The following is a 13,889-nucleotide window of genomic DNA, read 5'->3' as shown; positions in this document are numbered from 1 at the left end:
CTCCTGTTTCTGCAGGTGTTACAGCACCTTTTGTTCAGGTCCTAAGCAGAACCCGTGAAAACCACCTCATGAGGTGTCACAGCAGTCTGAGCCCAGACAGAAGGAACACTGTGAGCTGCGATTGTGAAAGACGCTAACACTGAGGGTCCAAGGGAAACACGCGGGCGTGTCGTCTGCTGGGTGACTCCGTGTTCCAGTAGAAAAGCCGGGGTGTACCCGCTCCTCCACCAGACCCACACGCACGCCAGATCCGCCTCGCGGTCGCCGCCAGACACGCAGACCCTCGCCGGCTGCGGTGGTGACTGATGGGGGAATGCCACCCTGTCTCTAGGCCCCCCCCCCACCCCCCACGGGACGTCCCGAAGGGCTTCCCTCTCTCTCTCTCTCTCTCTCTCTCTCTCTCCTTCTGATCCCCGGGCCCGTTTCTGCGGAGCCTCGCACGCATCAGAGGCCTCCTCCGGCTTTGAGGGCGATCGAACGCGCACCCTCGTTACTCTCTCTCTCTCTCTGGGTCTGCTCTGACCGCAGCTGCCTCGCCGCGTTTGTTTGGGTTCTAATTTGAAGCGCCGTGACTGTTTTGAATTTAGAAATGTGCCTTTTTGGTGGAGCCAGGGTTACTGTGCTCGGAAAAGCACTTGTGACTCTCAGTGGAAATGAGGGCTTTTTATGTTTCTTGGATTTGGGCAGATGTTTATTGGGATGGCAGGTGTGCCCCTCGCCCTGTTGCCAAAGGGGTGGTTTAAGAATGTTTTCAGAGGAAATTATGTTGAGAGTGAACTACCGACCTTTCAGCTGCCTGCTGTAGTTTCTGAGAGTCAACATGGAAACTCTTGAGTCCAGCGCTGACACGACTTCACACAAGCAATTTATAACTTTAATGGAAATAGACATTTAATTTAATTTAGAAGACTACATTTGGGCCATGTTGTATTTACTAACAAGCATTCCATCCTGTGTTTCCATTTTCATCTGGTCTACAGGCACAGTTTTGATCTGAACTTTGAGACTGTTAATATATTTACAGGGTATTCACTTTCACTGTAGCATTTCTGATGTGGTCTCCACCCTCTCTTGGAGTGATGAAATATGATTCAGCAGTTACTGATGCGTGAAAAATGTGCTGGCTGTGTGTGTGTGTGCGCGCTCACGGTTGACTGTGTGTGTGTGTGTGTGTGTGTGTGTGTGCGCATGCATGCGCTCGTGTGTGTGTGTGCCTGCATGCGTGTGTGATGTCTTAATGACGTCTCTTCTCCTACATAAACGAGCAGTTACGATTTGACTGCTACTGCTGACGAGCACGTTGAGCCCTTTGCGTGCTGGCTACTGTGTAATTATTATGGGATGGGGAAGGCTCTCCAAGGCTACCACATGTGTAGCGGTTTCCGGGGCGATGCCCAGGGGCTGCTCTGCCCTCGAAGGCGCACGTACTGCACGGGGCGGCAGGCAGGGGCACACTGCCCCATTTACACTGAGGAATGGCTAAACAGCCAGAGCTGGCCCGGGACACTGAGGAGCAACAGCCTTCCTCTTCCCCAAAAAACAGCACTGAATACCTGATAACTGCGGTGGGCTGGGACCGGGGGTTTAATGACCAGCACGGCGTCTCCCATGGCGCGGTGTGCGGGACATTCGGTCTGAAATAAAACAAAAAACCTGCCCCATGTGGCCCAGCAACCTGCAGTTTCCCAGCAGCAACCTGTTTTCCCCCCAGATTAAAGCAACATGGCCGCCGGCTCTGCCAGCTGTTTTCAGAGAGCAGCAGTTCCCCCTTCTGCAGTGGCTCATCAGTAAATCTCCACTGACTAAAACCCTCATTATCCACAGAACCTTTGGCATGCGGCACTGGGATCATTTTGCTGATCCAACACTGCTGTCTAGTGGCCAAACTGTGAGAGTGCACTTTCATTGCAACCTTGGTCTTGGGATTGAAATGAAACACAATTAAAAAAATTATAATAATAAATTATAATCAACAGAATCAACAGACACTGTGTCTACATTTAGATATGTTCAGGTGATTCACATTCCAAAAAATATCCCAGTAAAAAAAAATAAAATGCTCACATTAGATTCTTATCAGATGGTGTGTTCATTCCCCAGCAGGGATAATAGAAATGTAAAGCCTCAGGGTTTACTAAAACCTTTATCATAACATGACCAATGATTAGTCGTGATATTTGTTTTTGCACCAATCATTGGTCATGTTATTGGTTTTGTGTGCTAAAATGTTTTGCATGTGCTAAAGGTCTTGAAAAGCAGATGGACTGTATCCCAGTGCGTTGACATGGTCCCGCTCTGTTCCGTTGTCTCCAGGTGATGGACAGCTCCATGCCTCTGATTGGAGAGCACGTGGAGGAGGACAAGCAGCTCATCACAGACCTGGTGGTGAACAAGATGAGCTTACTGCTGACCGGGGCCGCGTCCCCTCCTCATACCTCAGCCAAGGTACGCTCAGAGAGGACATGTTTTACTCTAATCACCACCGTCCCCGTAGGATTCAAACCCATGTCCTTCTGGTGCAGAGTCCAGTTTAGACCACTGCACCTCATGATGCTTATTGTGAGCTATGAGACCTGCGGAGGACCACTGTTAATTATTGACCCTTTATGGTGTGACATATGTGATTAGAATGTTCTTAACTGAACATTCTAATGCTGATGTAACAATCAGTACTGGTAATTGAGTAAAGGTGTTCTAGAACACTGAATTTAGAATTTTTAAAAATTAAAAAAAACATTCAACAAGCCTACTGTTGAGAGGGTTAACACAGTGACTGTTTGACCCAGCAGGCCTGGCCCGGACCTCTGACCATGCAGCCTCGCCGGGGACAAGGTGGGTCTGTCCACCAGCTTCCATAGCATGACCAACATGTGGTGTTATGCTCTCCCTTTACTGTCTGAGAACAGCCCTTTACTGTAGCAGAGGGTGCTTCCCGCAGGAGTGATGTTTCTGTGCATGTCTCCTCTCACCGTCCAACCCCTTCCCTGTGTCTCCTTGTATTTGAATTGCTGCCTTAATCTCTGACCCCCCGCAGGTGTGGCCCGATCGCGGGGTACCTCCCCCTCAGCTCAGGGGTCCCCCCAGCGAGCCCGATCCGCCACCACCTCCCCCAGCCAAGCCTTCCAGCCTGGACCAATCCCAGCATCCTCCGGGCCAGGGGCGGGCCCTCAGCTCAAGTAAAACATACTTTTAGTCTCACTGTTCCTTTTTCACTCATTCAATCTCTTCTTTTATATATAAGAATACAAAAACTGTTTCCATTGAAAGATCAACAGCATCAGGCCCAAACTGATTTTCAGTGGGCTCCTAACCTACAATCTGATAGGAATGTGGGAAAAAAAAAAGTTGTACGGAGAAAAGACAATAAAAGGTGACACTAAACAAAGGATAAAAAAGGAAGTTAACCTTCAACTGAGTGATTGAAGTTTGAGAGGATATAGGGTAAAATAAAATACAAAACTGCCATTTTGTGACCACAAAATAAAAATATATCTGTCAGATTCAGTGTGGCGTGTGTTGTCACACTGAAATATAAAAAGCTATATGTTCTCTGGGGTATTGTGAAACTGTAGGGTAGCAAAGCATGCGGGGAAGTGTGCTTACTGGGAACACAGAACTGTCTTGGATTAAAAAATCAATACAGTTTCCTTTTATAGATGAGAAGATGAGAAGAGTTGCCTTGGAGAAAAAAATGAAGTTTAATCTAGACCTGTTGATAACAGGAGAATTTATGGTTTGTTTGTGGGGTAGAAAATAAATGTTAGTTCACTGTTGCTATGTTACAATCATATTTTGTGGTAGGTGGGAAGTTATCGTGTAAACATTATGGAAATGGGGAATTTTAGAGAATGTTTTGCCAATTCAGAAAGCGAAAGTGGCTAATTGGCAGTCAGAGGAAGCGTGAAGGTAAATGCAGTTTTTAGGTTCGGCCATAAATGGATTTGTGTACAGGCGTAGCATTCTCCAATAATTCACTGGGGTATGTGACGAATTTATTTGATCTGGTAAAAACTCTATTAAAGGAAAAAGCTGTTTTTGTCTGAAGTCTGAGGAGCGTTTATGTTAGGCAGCGTAGACCTTATATCCAGCTGTATAAATGGATGCAAAGTAAATGCCGTGTACAGAGTTGTGTAAGTGGCTCTGGATAAGAGTGTCTGCTGAATGCCTGCAGTGTAATGTAATGTAATGTGATGTAAACCTGGCGGATGTGTGTTTAAAACGCTGGCCTGGCCTCTCGCTCCCCCGCAGCAAATCTCAGTCGCTCACCAATGCCTTCAGCGTGGGGGAGGCGCTGCGCGGGAACGCCAGCGAGGACGAGGCCAAGGCCGAGACCATCCGCAGCCTCCGCCAGTCCTTCGCCAGCCTCTTCTCCGACTAGGCCCCGCCCCCTCCTCGCCTCCGCCGCTGTGAGGACCAACCACGGGAAAAAAACCCAGGAGGGGGGAGGAGGGTCGGGGCAGGGCGGGGCGGGGCGGGCGGGGGGGTCGACCTGTCTCTGGGACACCCAGACCTGCAGAGAGGGAACTTCCTGTCCTCTGTTTCCTCTTCCTGTTCTCTCCCCCCCCCCACACACGCACTCGCACACCAGCTGGTAGGGTGCCCCGCTTAGTGGAGCTGGCGGCGGACAGAGACAGGCTTTTGGAAGTTGGGATGAGGCAGTTTCATACACGTCAGCTGAATTCATATTCACCGTAGTTTTCAGTACTGTTCCTCCATCGCCCATCGTTAATGATAGTTGTGTGAGTATATATATATTGTATGTGTAGAGTTTCAGTTCAGGCCCCATACCTAAATTAGCGATCGGACTCATATACATGCACATGCGTTTTCTCAGCGATGTGGGTTATCTGTGGAAATGCATTGAACAACCATGAAAGGAGACTTTTAAAATAGGGTTTAAATCATCATAACTTGCCAGGCACTAGGTGTGAACATTGGCCCTGAAGCAGAATGTCCTGAAGGTATGAAATGTTATTCATTTTACGGATGATGGAGTTTATGAATAGTTTAAGTTTAGTGTCAGTTTTAATTCTAGTCTAGCATCGGCTGCATTGGACTCGGCTCCTCTGCTTACACTGCTGTGTTATAATTTGTATAATTTGCAGGTCCATACGTGGCTTTCTATGTCCAAAGACGTCCACATCGCAAACACACGTCCTTTTCTGTGCTTGGCAGAACCACTAGGACAGTAACTTTGGCTTTTGGTGCGTTAGGCAAATGGAAACGTTCTTAAACCTCTTATATGCTGTGAGCAGTCTTCCATTTCAAGCCAATCTTCCCTTTATGAAGTCGATACTGTAAGATAAACGCTCGATACAGATTGTAAATAATATTCTTAATGCTATTAATTCGCACCAAAATAAACTGGAATACGGAATTGTGCTGTAAGCATCTGTACTGCAATGAAACAAGTACACAATATGTAAAATTGATTTTCTTCCTTTAAGTCTGTCTTTCGTTATTAAAACAAAGCTAACATCTTATGCAAAACCAAACCGAAATTGTTATTAGCCAGTGAAATTCAGCCAGTGAAAATGCACATGTCAAACAGGACCAGTCAGGATACATGGTTAAAGCCTGTTCTTTTTCCCAGATTATTTTTTACCTTTATTTTAATTTCTCCACAGTCTAGTTTGTATGTTTCTTTTTCCAAGTGACATTAAAATCTGTAAAAGTCTATAATCATCCTGCTATAGGGGTGGATTCAATCACCAAGTGGAGTTTTGCATTTTTGCTTGCAGGATATGGTTAAAAACACTTGATTGGTGGGCAAAATACTTATAAAATATCTTAACATACTTACAGTTGTCAGATTTCGATTGGATCCCCCTTTATTTATTTATTTATTTATTTATTTATTTATTTATTTATTTATCAATCAATCTATCAATCAATCAATCAATCAATCAAAATTCTCTGATTTTACAGAGAATTCTCAAAACCTACCAATTAAAAAGATACACATGGCCTTAACATTGGTTGCGCCTACTTCCAGTGTTTGTTTGAAATAGAAGGGCTTCCTTGCTTCACATTGCAGATTGTTAGGATTGTGTATTCACTTGGAAATATACATGTATACGAGCTCCATTTACCAGAACACTCTTGTATATTTGTTGCATCTGTGCAACGTTCAGGAAAACTCTGTTCACCTCTCTATCTCTCCTTCGTTTCCCCTTCAGAAAGAGCGAACGGCTCATTCCATACCGACTCAACCACAAATGGAGTCTCTTTTTTGACCAGCCCTCAGATTTTCCTTGAAAATTTCATTGACAGGTAAACTGAGCAGCCAGAGCCCTTGCTAAAATGTTCAAGTTATCGCATGTCTGCCCGGCTAATTTAAGTGTTGAAATGTTTTCAGAAGGAGACAGGAGGAGTCGGGCACCGTGAGCAGTCTCAGAGAAGCCTGGTAATTATCAGATAACTACATGAAATATGAATTTACTATTCATATGTTCATTTATTCATTGGCTAGAATTCACTAGCCAATGGTATGAGTAACTAGCTGTGAGCAAAAATGCTCTGCTAACAAAAGTCTGAAATAGCTAATGGAAGGTTGGATGGATTTGATGCTGTATGTGGGTAGCACTGACATACCTTGCAGTGAATAGTCTGTAGCTGTGTGTAAGATGCCTTTTGCTGTTTTAAGTATATGAAGTTATCTTTTGGTGCCTAATAGGTAAGGGTAGGAAGGCATTGGCACGGCCTACATTCTGGCCTTCTCTGCACCGTTAGGTGTTAATTCATTCACCGGCGAAGCTTCCTCCCTTCAGAATGACCTTCGGCAGGTCATAGGTCAAAGGGGAGAAATCAAACAAATAGTATTTCTAAACTCGGCATACCTGAAAAGCCTCAAGTGAATTCTTCTAGAAAAATCCGAAGGGGGTTGGGCAATGAGTCTGGTTGAGTTGGTGTAGAATAGCTCATGTCGGCCATATTAAGCATTTTTTACTTACTCATTTACTGACTTAACTACTGACTGATAATGTTATCAATAAACAGTGTTCTGTTGATTACAAAAAACTTATTGTTGTATAAAATACCATCATTACCATTGCAGAGAACAGTTGTCTTAAATGCGTGCTATTTTTCCCCAAAGTTTGTGACGGAAACAGAATGATTTTGGAAAATGTTTTTTTTGATGAATTTGGCTGTTTTGTAGTGTTTGTTTGAAGCAATATTGCTTTAAAAAATTTCAATAACTTTGGTGGTAAATGTGTCAGAATATCTTATTTTAAAAAACACTTAATATTACTCATAATTACACTTCTTAGGTTTCCTGCAGATAAGCCATTGCCGTTTCATCTATGGGCTCGTCTTTGTAAATGATTTGTGCGTTTTACTCCAGAGCATTGCTTATGTCCTCAGATACACAAATAGGATCGTTTTTAACTTTTGTTTCTCGTACTTGTTTTTATCCGTTGAAAGTCTGAAAATAAAAACGATTACTGTGATCACGTGGTGAACGCTGAAAAACAAGGCCATATTCTTACTCGTTTATCTCTTTCAGCATGTATTTTTTTCAGTGGCAGTTGGATTTTTTAAAATTTCATTTAAATCTTTGAATGTTCCGTATCCCCCCGTCAGTTGTGAAGTGAGTATGTGAATGCGAGTGGAACATTATTTATAATGGCAGCACTATGGATCATTGTAACCCTTGATTTTATCATAGGATGTTTTAATCTTGTGTGATTGATCGCAATAAAATTGCAGTGGTTATTATTGATCACATAAGTTTTGAGCTGGTAAAATTTTTATTTGTATCACGTTTATTTGATTTCGAGGTGGTGTCTTATGGACCAAATTCAAGTGTGTTCATGTCAGTAAATGCATGTTTAAAAAAAAAAAAATCATTTAATGCAGTTATTTGAAAGTATGAATTCATTTTCGTTCACGCGTTTAAAAGTAGGCCTTTGTCCATGTGTGAGATTCCTCTTAATTTTATATGAAATTGGAAAAATGTATATTGTGTATAACATCAGAAGCCATAACAAAATGACCTTGATGAGTCCCACGGTGTGCTTTTATTACTGATAGCATTGTGTGTGTCTTTACTGCTGTTGCGCATTGACCGCCAGTTCAGTCACAACACTGATATTCTTATTCTGCTACCTTATCTGTTTTTGGGATTATTTATGGAAATTAAAGTAGGCATTGATTTCAGTGACCCTTCATTCATTTTCATTATCAGTGAGGTGGTATTTGAGTGAATGTCTACGAACAGGAATAACACTCAGACCCAAATGTAGATTAACTGGCAGCAACCAGAATTCACTCGACGGCTTTAACTTCCAAATAAATGCAGTTATTTTCTGGAAAGGTCTGATATCAACAAAAGTATAGTATATAACCAAACGGTGAGAGGAAACTACCCTTTTCTGGAATGTTCTGAGATCAACAAAAGTACGGTACATAACCAAACTGAGAGGAAGCTACCCTTTTCTGGAATGTTCTGAGATCAACGAAAGTACAGTGCATAACCAAACTGTGTTTGTGAAGAAAGAGAAACTACCCTTATAGACATCCATGTACAAGTCAGATTTAAGTATAAAATCAGCAATGCCAAAGGAAACGTGCATCACACCAACTCATGAGAAGTCCGTCTTCCACTTCACTTAAAATGGAAACCTCAACTCTCTACCCGAGAAACTCTGTTCACTCACTTTTCTGTGGGACACTGAAAATACCTTTCCAGCCAATAAGCAATTTTGGATCATTTTATGGTTACTATTCAACCAACCTAATGGTGCTGCAGCAGTCCCCATCCGTCCTTATCTGTTTGAATTCTGTCAGAACAGCTTGAAACTATTTTTAGCAAATAGCCATTAAAGTGAAGTTTATATTACATTGGGAAATATTCCTCCTCAAGTTGTTTTTTTTTTTTTTTTTAATATATAAATGTGGCATGACAACAGAAGTCTCCCCTGTACCTGTGTTTCTGTATATTACCGTTATCGTCTGGCTGCTATACCTTTGGTGTGTGAATCGGCACTTGTATGTCATTGTAATACATGACGGTTCTGTTTTTTGGGATTCAGCAATTAAAAAGGACATTGTTTACTATAACTGTGGGCAGTTTTTTCCTCACCGCCTCTCATGCATTCCACATAAGCTCACATAGAGGGGCTGCTGGGGGGGTTCATCCTGTTCCAGTGTGCAGATTGGGGGGGGGGATATGGACTCCGGACTGCCCCAGGGCTGACTTGGGTGTGTAACTAGCTGTGCTGCCTCTTCAAGTGTCACTCATTTGATAAAGTGTTCAATGTTCGTTCAGCTCCCATCCGATAGCGTTGCGATTTATCACTGTACATACTGGTTTGCGGGGAGGGAGGGATTACAGGGGAAGCATAATCATGTCCCACGGCGCCTCGTGTGGTCACTCGCGTGCCTGCAGTCTGCCTGGAAAAGCTGCGCATGAAGGGTCCTCAGCGATGGATATACAGTACCACCTGGTGGACGGCAGTGTCAACAGCAGCCTTTTCATTTTTCTTCAGCGAAGGGACTGTCCTATGGGAAAAATTAGAATTTTTGTTCTTTAAGACAACGAATTTGGGTAAAGAAAAGAAAAAGATTTATTCAGTGCACATTAACAGTAAATCTGTCGCTCAACTTTAAACTGTAAATCTATATTGAATCAATTTCTGTCCCATCAAATCTGTAAGTGAAAACAGAATCCTTTTATAGCAGACAGTAAAGTGTTTCACTGTGAAGTAAACTGATCGAGTACTCTCATTTTACGTTGATAGATTTGACTCTGTTAGCGAATGTGACATTTAGGTGTGTACACAGCTGAACAAATGCACTAATGCATATTTCTTTAGTTTTCCCCATCTGAAATGTGATGTGGCTTAGCCCACAGTTCCACTCTCCTCTGTGGAGCTGGCCTCTAAGTGTTTATAAATAGTTGATAAATCCGCGAGATTAAACGTGACATAAATTGATGGTGTTCCAGGTGATCTGAGTTCTCCATTTAAGGTCATTGTTCAAAGTCAATTTACTGCCCGTGTGAAATATAACAGGACACTCCATCGAGGGGGATTACCTTGTAATCTCAGGCTCCATCATATTGGAAGTTACCGTTATTTAAAGTGGCTCAGGAGACACATTTGGGGGAGTGGAAGGTGCAGTAAATTGTCTCCACAGACTTCCCTCCTGCTTAAATAAGCTGTATTTTAGCAGGCTGGAGGTAATGGAAAAATGGGACGCTCGTGAATCAGGGGCACGTAAATGTACGAGATGAAGGAGGAATTTTATCAGCCAATTTTTGCACGATATCTTCCGAAGAAGAGAGGAAAAAGAAGAGGGAAGAAGAAAAACACTGCGGTTCACATTCCTTTGAGTGCCCGCCCATCCTTACATCCCCAACGCTGGACGAGCCGCGGCAAGCTGAGAATAAACACTAATCCTAGTGCTGTAAATTAAGCCACAGGCTTGCAAAACAACGACAGTGTAATGTTAAGTCCAGCCCTCCCCTTGCAGTACCCAGTTAGCTAACATATTCTCATCGGACAGAATGGAGAGAAGTCTCAAACGCGGTCAGTTTTCTCTGTGGTGATGCTTGGGGGACCGGACACGTGAATATCAGTGCTTTTTGTTTCCAGCGCCAACATTGCTCTGAGGTCCTTTTTTTTCCATTCTGTCTCCGGTGCAACAACCGCAAGGAATGTTTCTTATTTGGGTGGAAGTTGGCACCAATTGTGCACTCATGACCTTGAATACCAGGTGTGTTGGCCACAGTTATACCACACGCTGCATCTGTATTCTGAAACAGGTGTCATAACCATGTCTGACCTTGGGTTGGTGGAATGCATAGTAGTAACAAAGAAAGGACCAATTAGGGTCAAGTGTGCTTTTAGACCAGTGGTGTAAGACAGCTCTCCCAGGTACCAGAATTATTAAATGCGATGACAGATATTGACAGGGGTATTGGGCTGATTTGGGCTGGTCTTGAAAGGCCCTCAAAATGCTCTTTGTTCAGGCAACGTGCAGCTTCACCTCAGAGACCATCACAAGCATCGTGTTCAACACCTGTGAAGGACCTGAACACAATGTAGGCTAAAATCGAAGATGAGGTTACAGCTCATTGTAATCAATGTCCAATTACTGTCATCCCAAACTAATACATATCCAAAACTCCTGTAATGGCTTCTAGTGTCTCCGGTCGGATCAATGCAAGGCCTCTCACTGAAAATAACTCCGATCTCTGCAGCACTTTAATAAGATAGAAATAGAGTGAGCCGAAATCTTATCTTCAGGACAGTCGTTGCTCTCAGGAAAAGTTTGTTAATTGAACTTTATTAACAGTCTTGCAGATAATTAGTGCAATAATCTGTAATAGGAGAGATAATTCCCTTTCTGTTTCTCTTGCAGTGGGATAATTCTCATTTTCATTGTTAGGCAGTTAGAAGGGCTTTTTGGATGACCCGCACTAAGCTGCCTAGCGATGGCTGAGATGTTGTTTGGTTGTGTCTCCTGATTTAATGCTGAGCTTTAACCTTTGACCTCTGACTTCAGGTTGAGTCCACGGAGTGAGAGCTGAAGGTGGGGTTTGTCTAGCCACTACGGGAGCCTGTCTGGACCATAGGGACGTCTCCTACTGTGAGTTTAAAGACTGATGTACGCCACTGTGAGGATTAAGTATGATACAGATTATATAGACATACAGTGCATTTAATCGCAAACTAAAACAAAGTTAAACTACTTAATTAAATATTTCTGTTCATTTTGATTATCAAGAAAAAGAAGATTTATTCAATTAAACTTTTAGACCAATTGGAAATGCATACTCATATTTGTAAGACCGTGTTTTTTTTTTTTTTAAAGAAACGTGCATTTCTAGGGAAATTCCACTAGATGGAGCCAAACTCAAATAAATGGAAAATTTGACCCTCTTGGCTCTTCCATGCAATTTACATGGACAAATGTTACATTGCAGAGTATACGTTGTTTCCCATTTTCAACGGAAAAAAAATATTTAAAATATTAAAATATTTTTATATATAGATAGATATTTTAGATATTTCGAGATATTTAGGGAGTGAATTATTTTTATGTGAAAATTATAAAATGCAGTTTGCCAAAAACAGGATTTGTTATATTATCTGCAGTCTTTTCTTTCTCAATTTTGACAGTGTTGTCGTAATTTCAACCATTAACATACAAATTGTTGAAATTTGAAATCACTTGCTCATAATACTCGGCTTAATATTCTTGTTTATGAAAGTCGTCAGCTAAAGTATTGCTTTGAGAATTACAGAGATGTGTTTGAAGTGGCCATGGTCTTTAAAGTAGATGTGTGTCTGAGTCTTGATCTTGTGGTGTCAATTATTTCTGAAATAATTTCTCCAGTAAATTTGTTAAACACTCTGCTTTATTGCATTGTGGCCTGATAGGATGTTAGTCTTGGTAAATGTTTAGTTCTATTATTAATTGAATCCAATTCTAACGAAACCTGTCATGCCCCTGTACAACATTTATATATACTGCAGCATGACCACGGTAGTAAGTAATCAAACTGAATTTATCGTAACACGTGAGTATCCCATGTAAACAACGCTGTAAATAATCATCTGTGCTTAATTAGTGGCAATTACTTCATCAGTTTAGATTGGGGTGGTGTAAATGGGATAATTGCTTGACACAGAGGCTATTGCGACCTCTAGCTGGCGGAGTACTGAAGTACCATGTGAGAGATCAAGGGGAGAGGATCTCCCCTACACATGACATAGGTTGCCATTCAATCAACAGTCATTGCCATTGATAGTTTGAATCATTTTGTCTAGACAGCTGGTCTGTCACCACCACTGCAGCTGGCTTGTTTCCCAACTGCGCATTACTGTGCCCAACTGCGCACCACTGTGCCCAACTGTGCGTCACTGTGCCCAACTGTGCGTCACTGTGCTCAACTGTGCGTCGCTTCATCCAGTGCATTTTTCCATTGTTCTGTCCTGCGGGAGTTCTTTCTTCCTCTGGAGCCAGTGTGCAGTTCTTTATGGATACATATTTGTACTTAGTAATCATTTAAATGGATGACATTTCTTTTGAATTAAATACAAATGTGGAAGGGTGATACTTATTCACTTGCACGCACACACGCACACACAGACACACACACACACACACACGCACACACATACACACACACACATGCACACACGCACACACACACACACACACACACACGCACACACACACACACACACACGCACACACACATCTCTCACACAGCCATTACTCAGAGAAAAACAGTTCATGTTTGGCTCAAAGGGCAGACTTGCGGGTGTCCGATGGTGGCGTGTCCTTTTGAGCAATGGCCGAGCAAAGCTTACAAGCTCCCATTACTTTAGAACATTCTGTAGCGTTTGTAACAAAATTCATCGGAAATGTGGAGGTTTGGCAAACGAAAATTAGGCGCTGTTGGGCATGGCAGAGCAACTGACTAGCGCTGGCCTTACCCACATGCTGAGGTGTCTGGCAGAGAAGGACATCAAGTGCAGACGTAGAATTTGGGAGATGAAAGCAGAGCAAATGGAGACTGAGGTGGGGGAGCTGGGACGACAGCAGAGCAGAGGAGTAGTAGGGAGAGAGGGAGAGAGAGAGGGAGGGAGAGCGAGAGAGGGAGGGAGAGAGAGAGAGAAAGAGAGAGAGAGAGAGAGAGAGAGAGTGAGAATGAAAGAGAGAGAGAGAGAGAGAGAGACGCATGTTCATGGTATGACTTAAATGTCAGTAAGATTTTCTATCAAAACCCGGGGCAGAGAGGGAGGGGCGGGGGGGAGGGTGGGGGTGTGAGGGGGTTGTGCAAACTGGAGAGTCGGGTTAAAATTAGGAAAGGGCCATACGTGCGGGGAGGGCCAGGAAGTTGGGGCTTGGGTGCTGGAACAAGCACAGGGCTG

At 43.0% G+C, this 13,889-nt stretch overlaps 1 protein-coding gene across 7 annotated transcripts in view; it reads left to right on the top strand.

Moving 5' to 3' along the window:
• The window catches only part of LOC135245929 (synapsin-3-like), an 87,241-nt gene extending 75,656 nt beyond the window's left edge, over nt 1-11,585 (top strand). The window contains exons 11-16 of one of the 7 annotated variants that reach the window (XR_010327455.1): nt 2,314-2,445; nt 2,787-2,832; nt 3,035-3,176; nt 4,249-6,273; nt 6,359-6,406; nt 11,512-11,585. Coding sequence is in view for 3 of the 7 variants with exons in the window: in XM_064319320.1 (XP_064175390.1) it covers nt 2,314-2,445; nt 2,787-2,832; nt 3,035-3,176; nt 4,249-4,378 (450 nt within the window). In the remaining 4 variants the exon portion in view is untranslated. Of the gene's footprint in view, nt 1-2,313; nt 2,446-2,786; nt 2,833-3,034; nt 3,177-4,248; nt 9,064-11,511 lie in introns of those variants that run through there. The other 6 variants (XR_010327456.1, XR_010327453.1, XR_010327454.1 and 3 more) reach the window with 6 other exon arrangements.
• The last annotated feature ends 2,304 nt before the right edge of the window (nt 11,586-13,889 follow it).

This window comes from Anguilla rostrata, chromosome 19 (assembly GCF_018555375.3).
Source record: "Anguilla rostrata isolate EN2019 chromosome 19, ASM1855537v3, whole genome shotgun sequence".
Lineage (NCBI taxonomy): Eukaryota > Metazoa > Chordata > Actinopteri > Anguilliformes > Anguillidae > Anguilla > Anguilla rostrata.
This window is presented reverse-complemented; position numbering and strand designations above follow the sequence as displayed.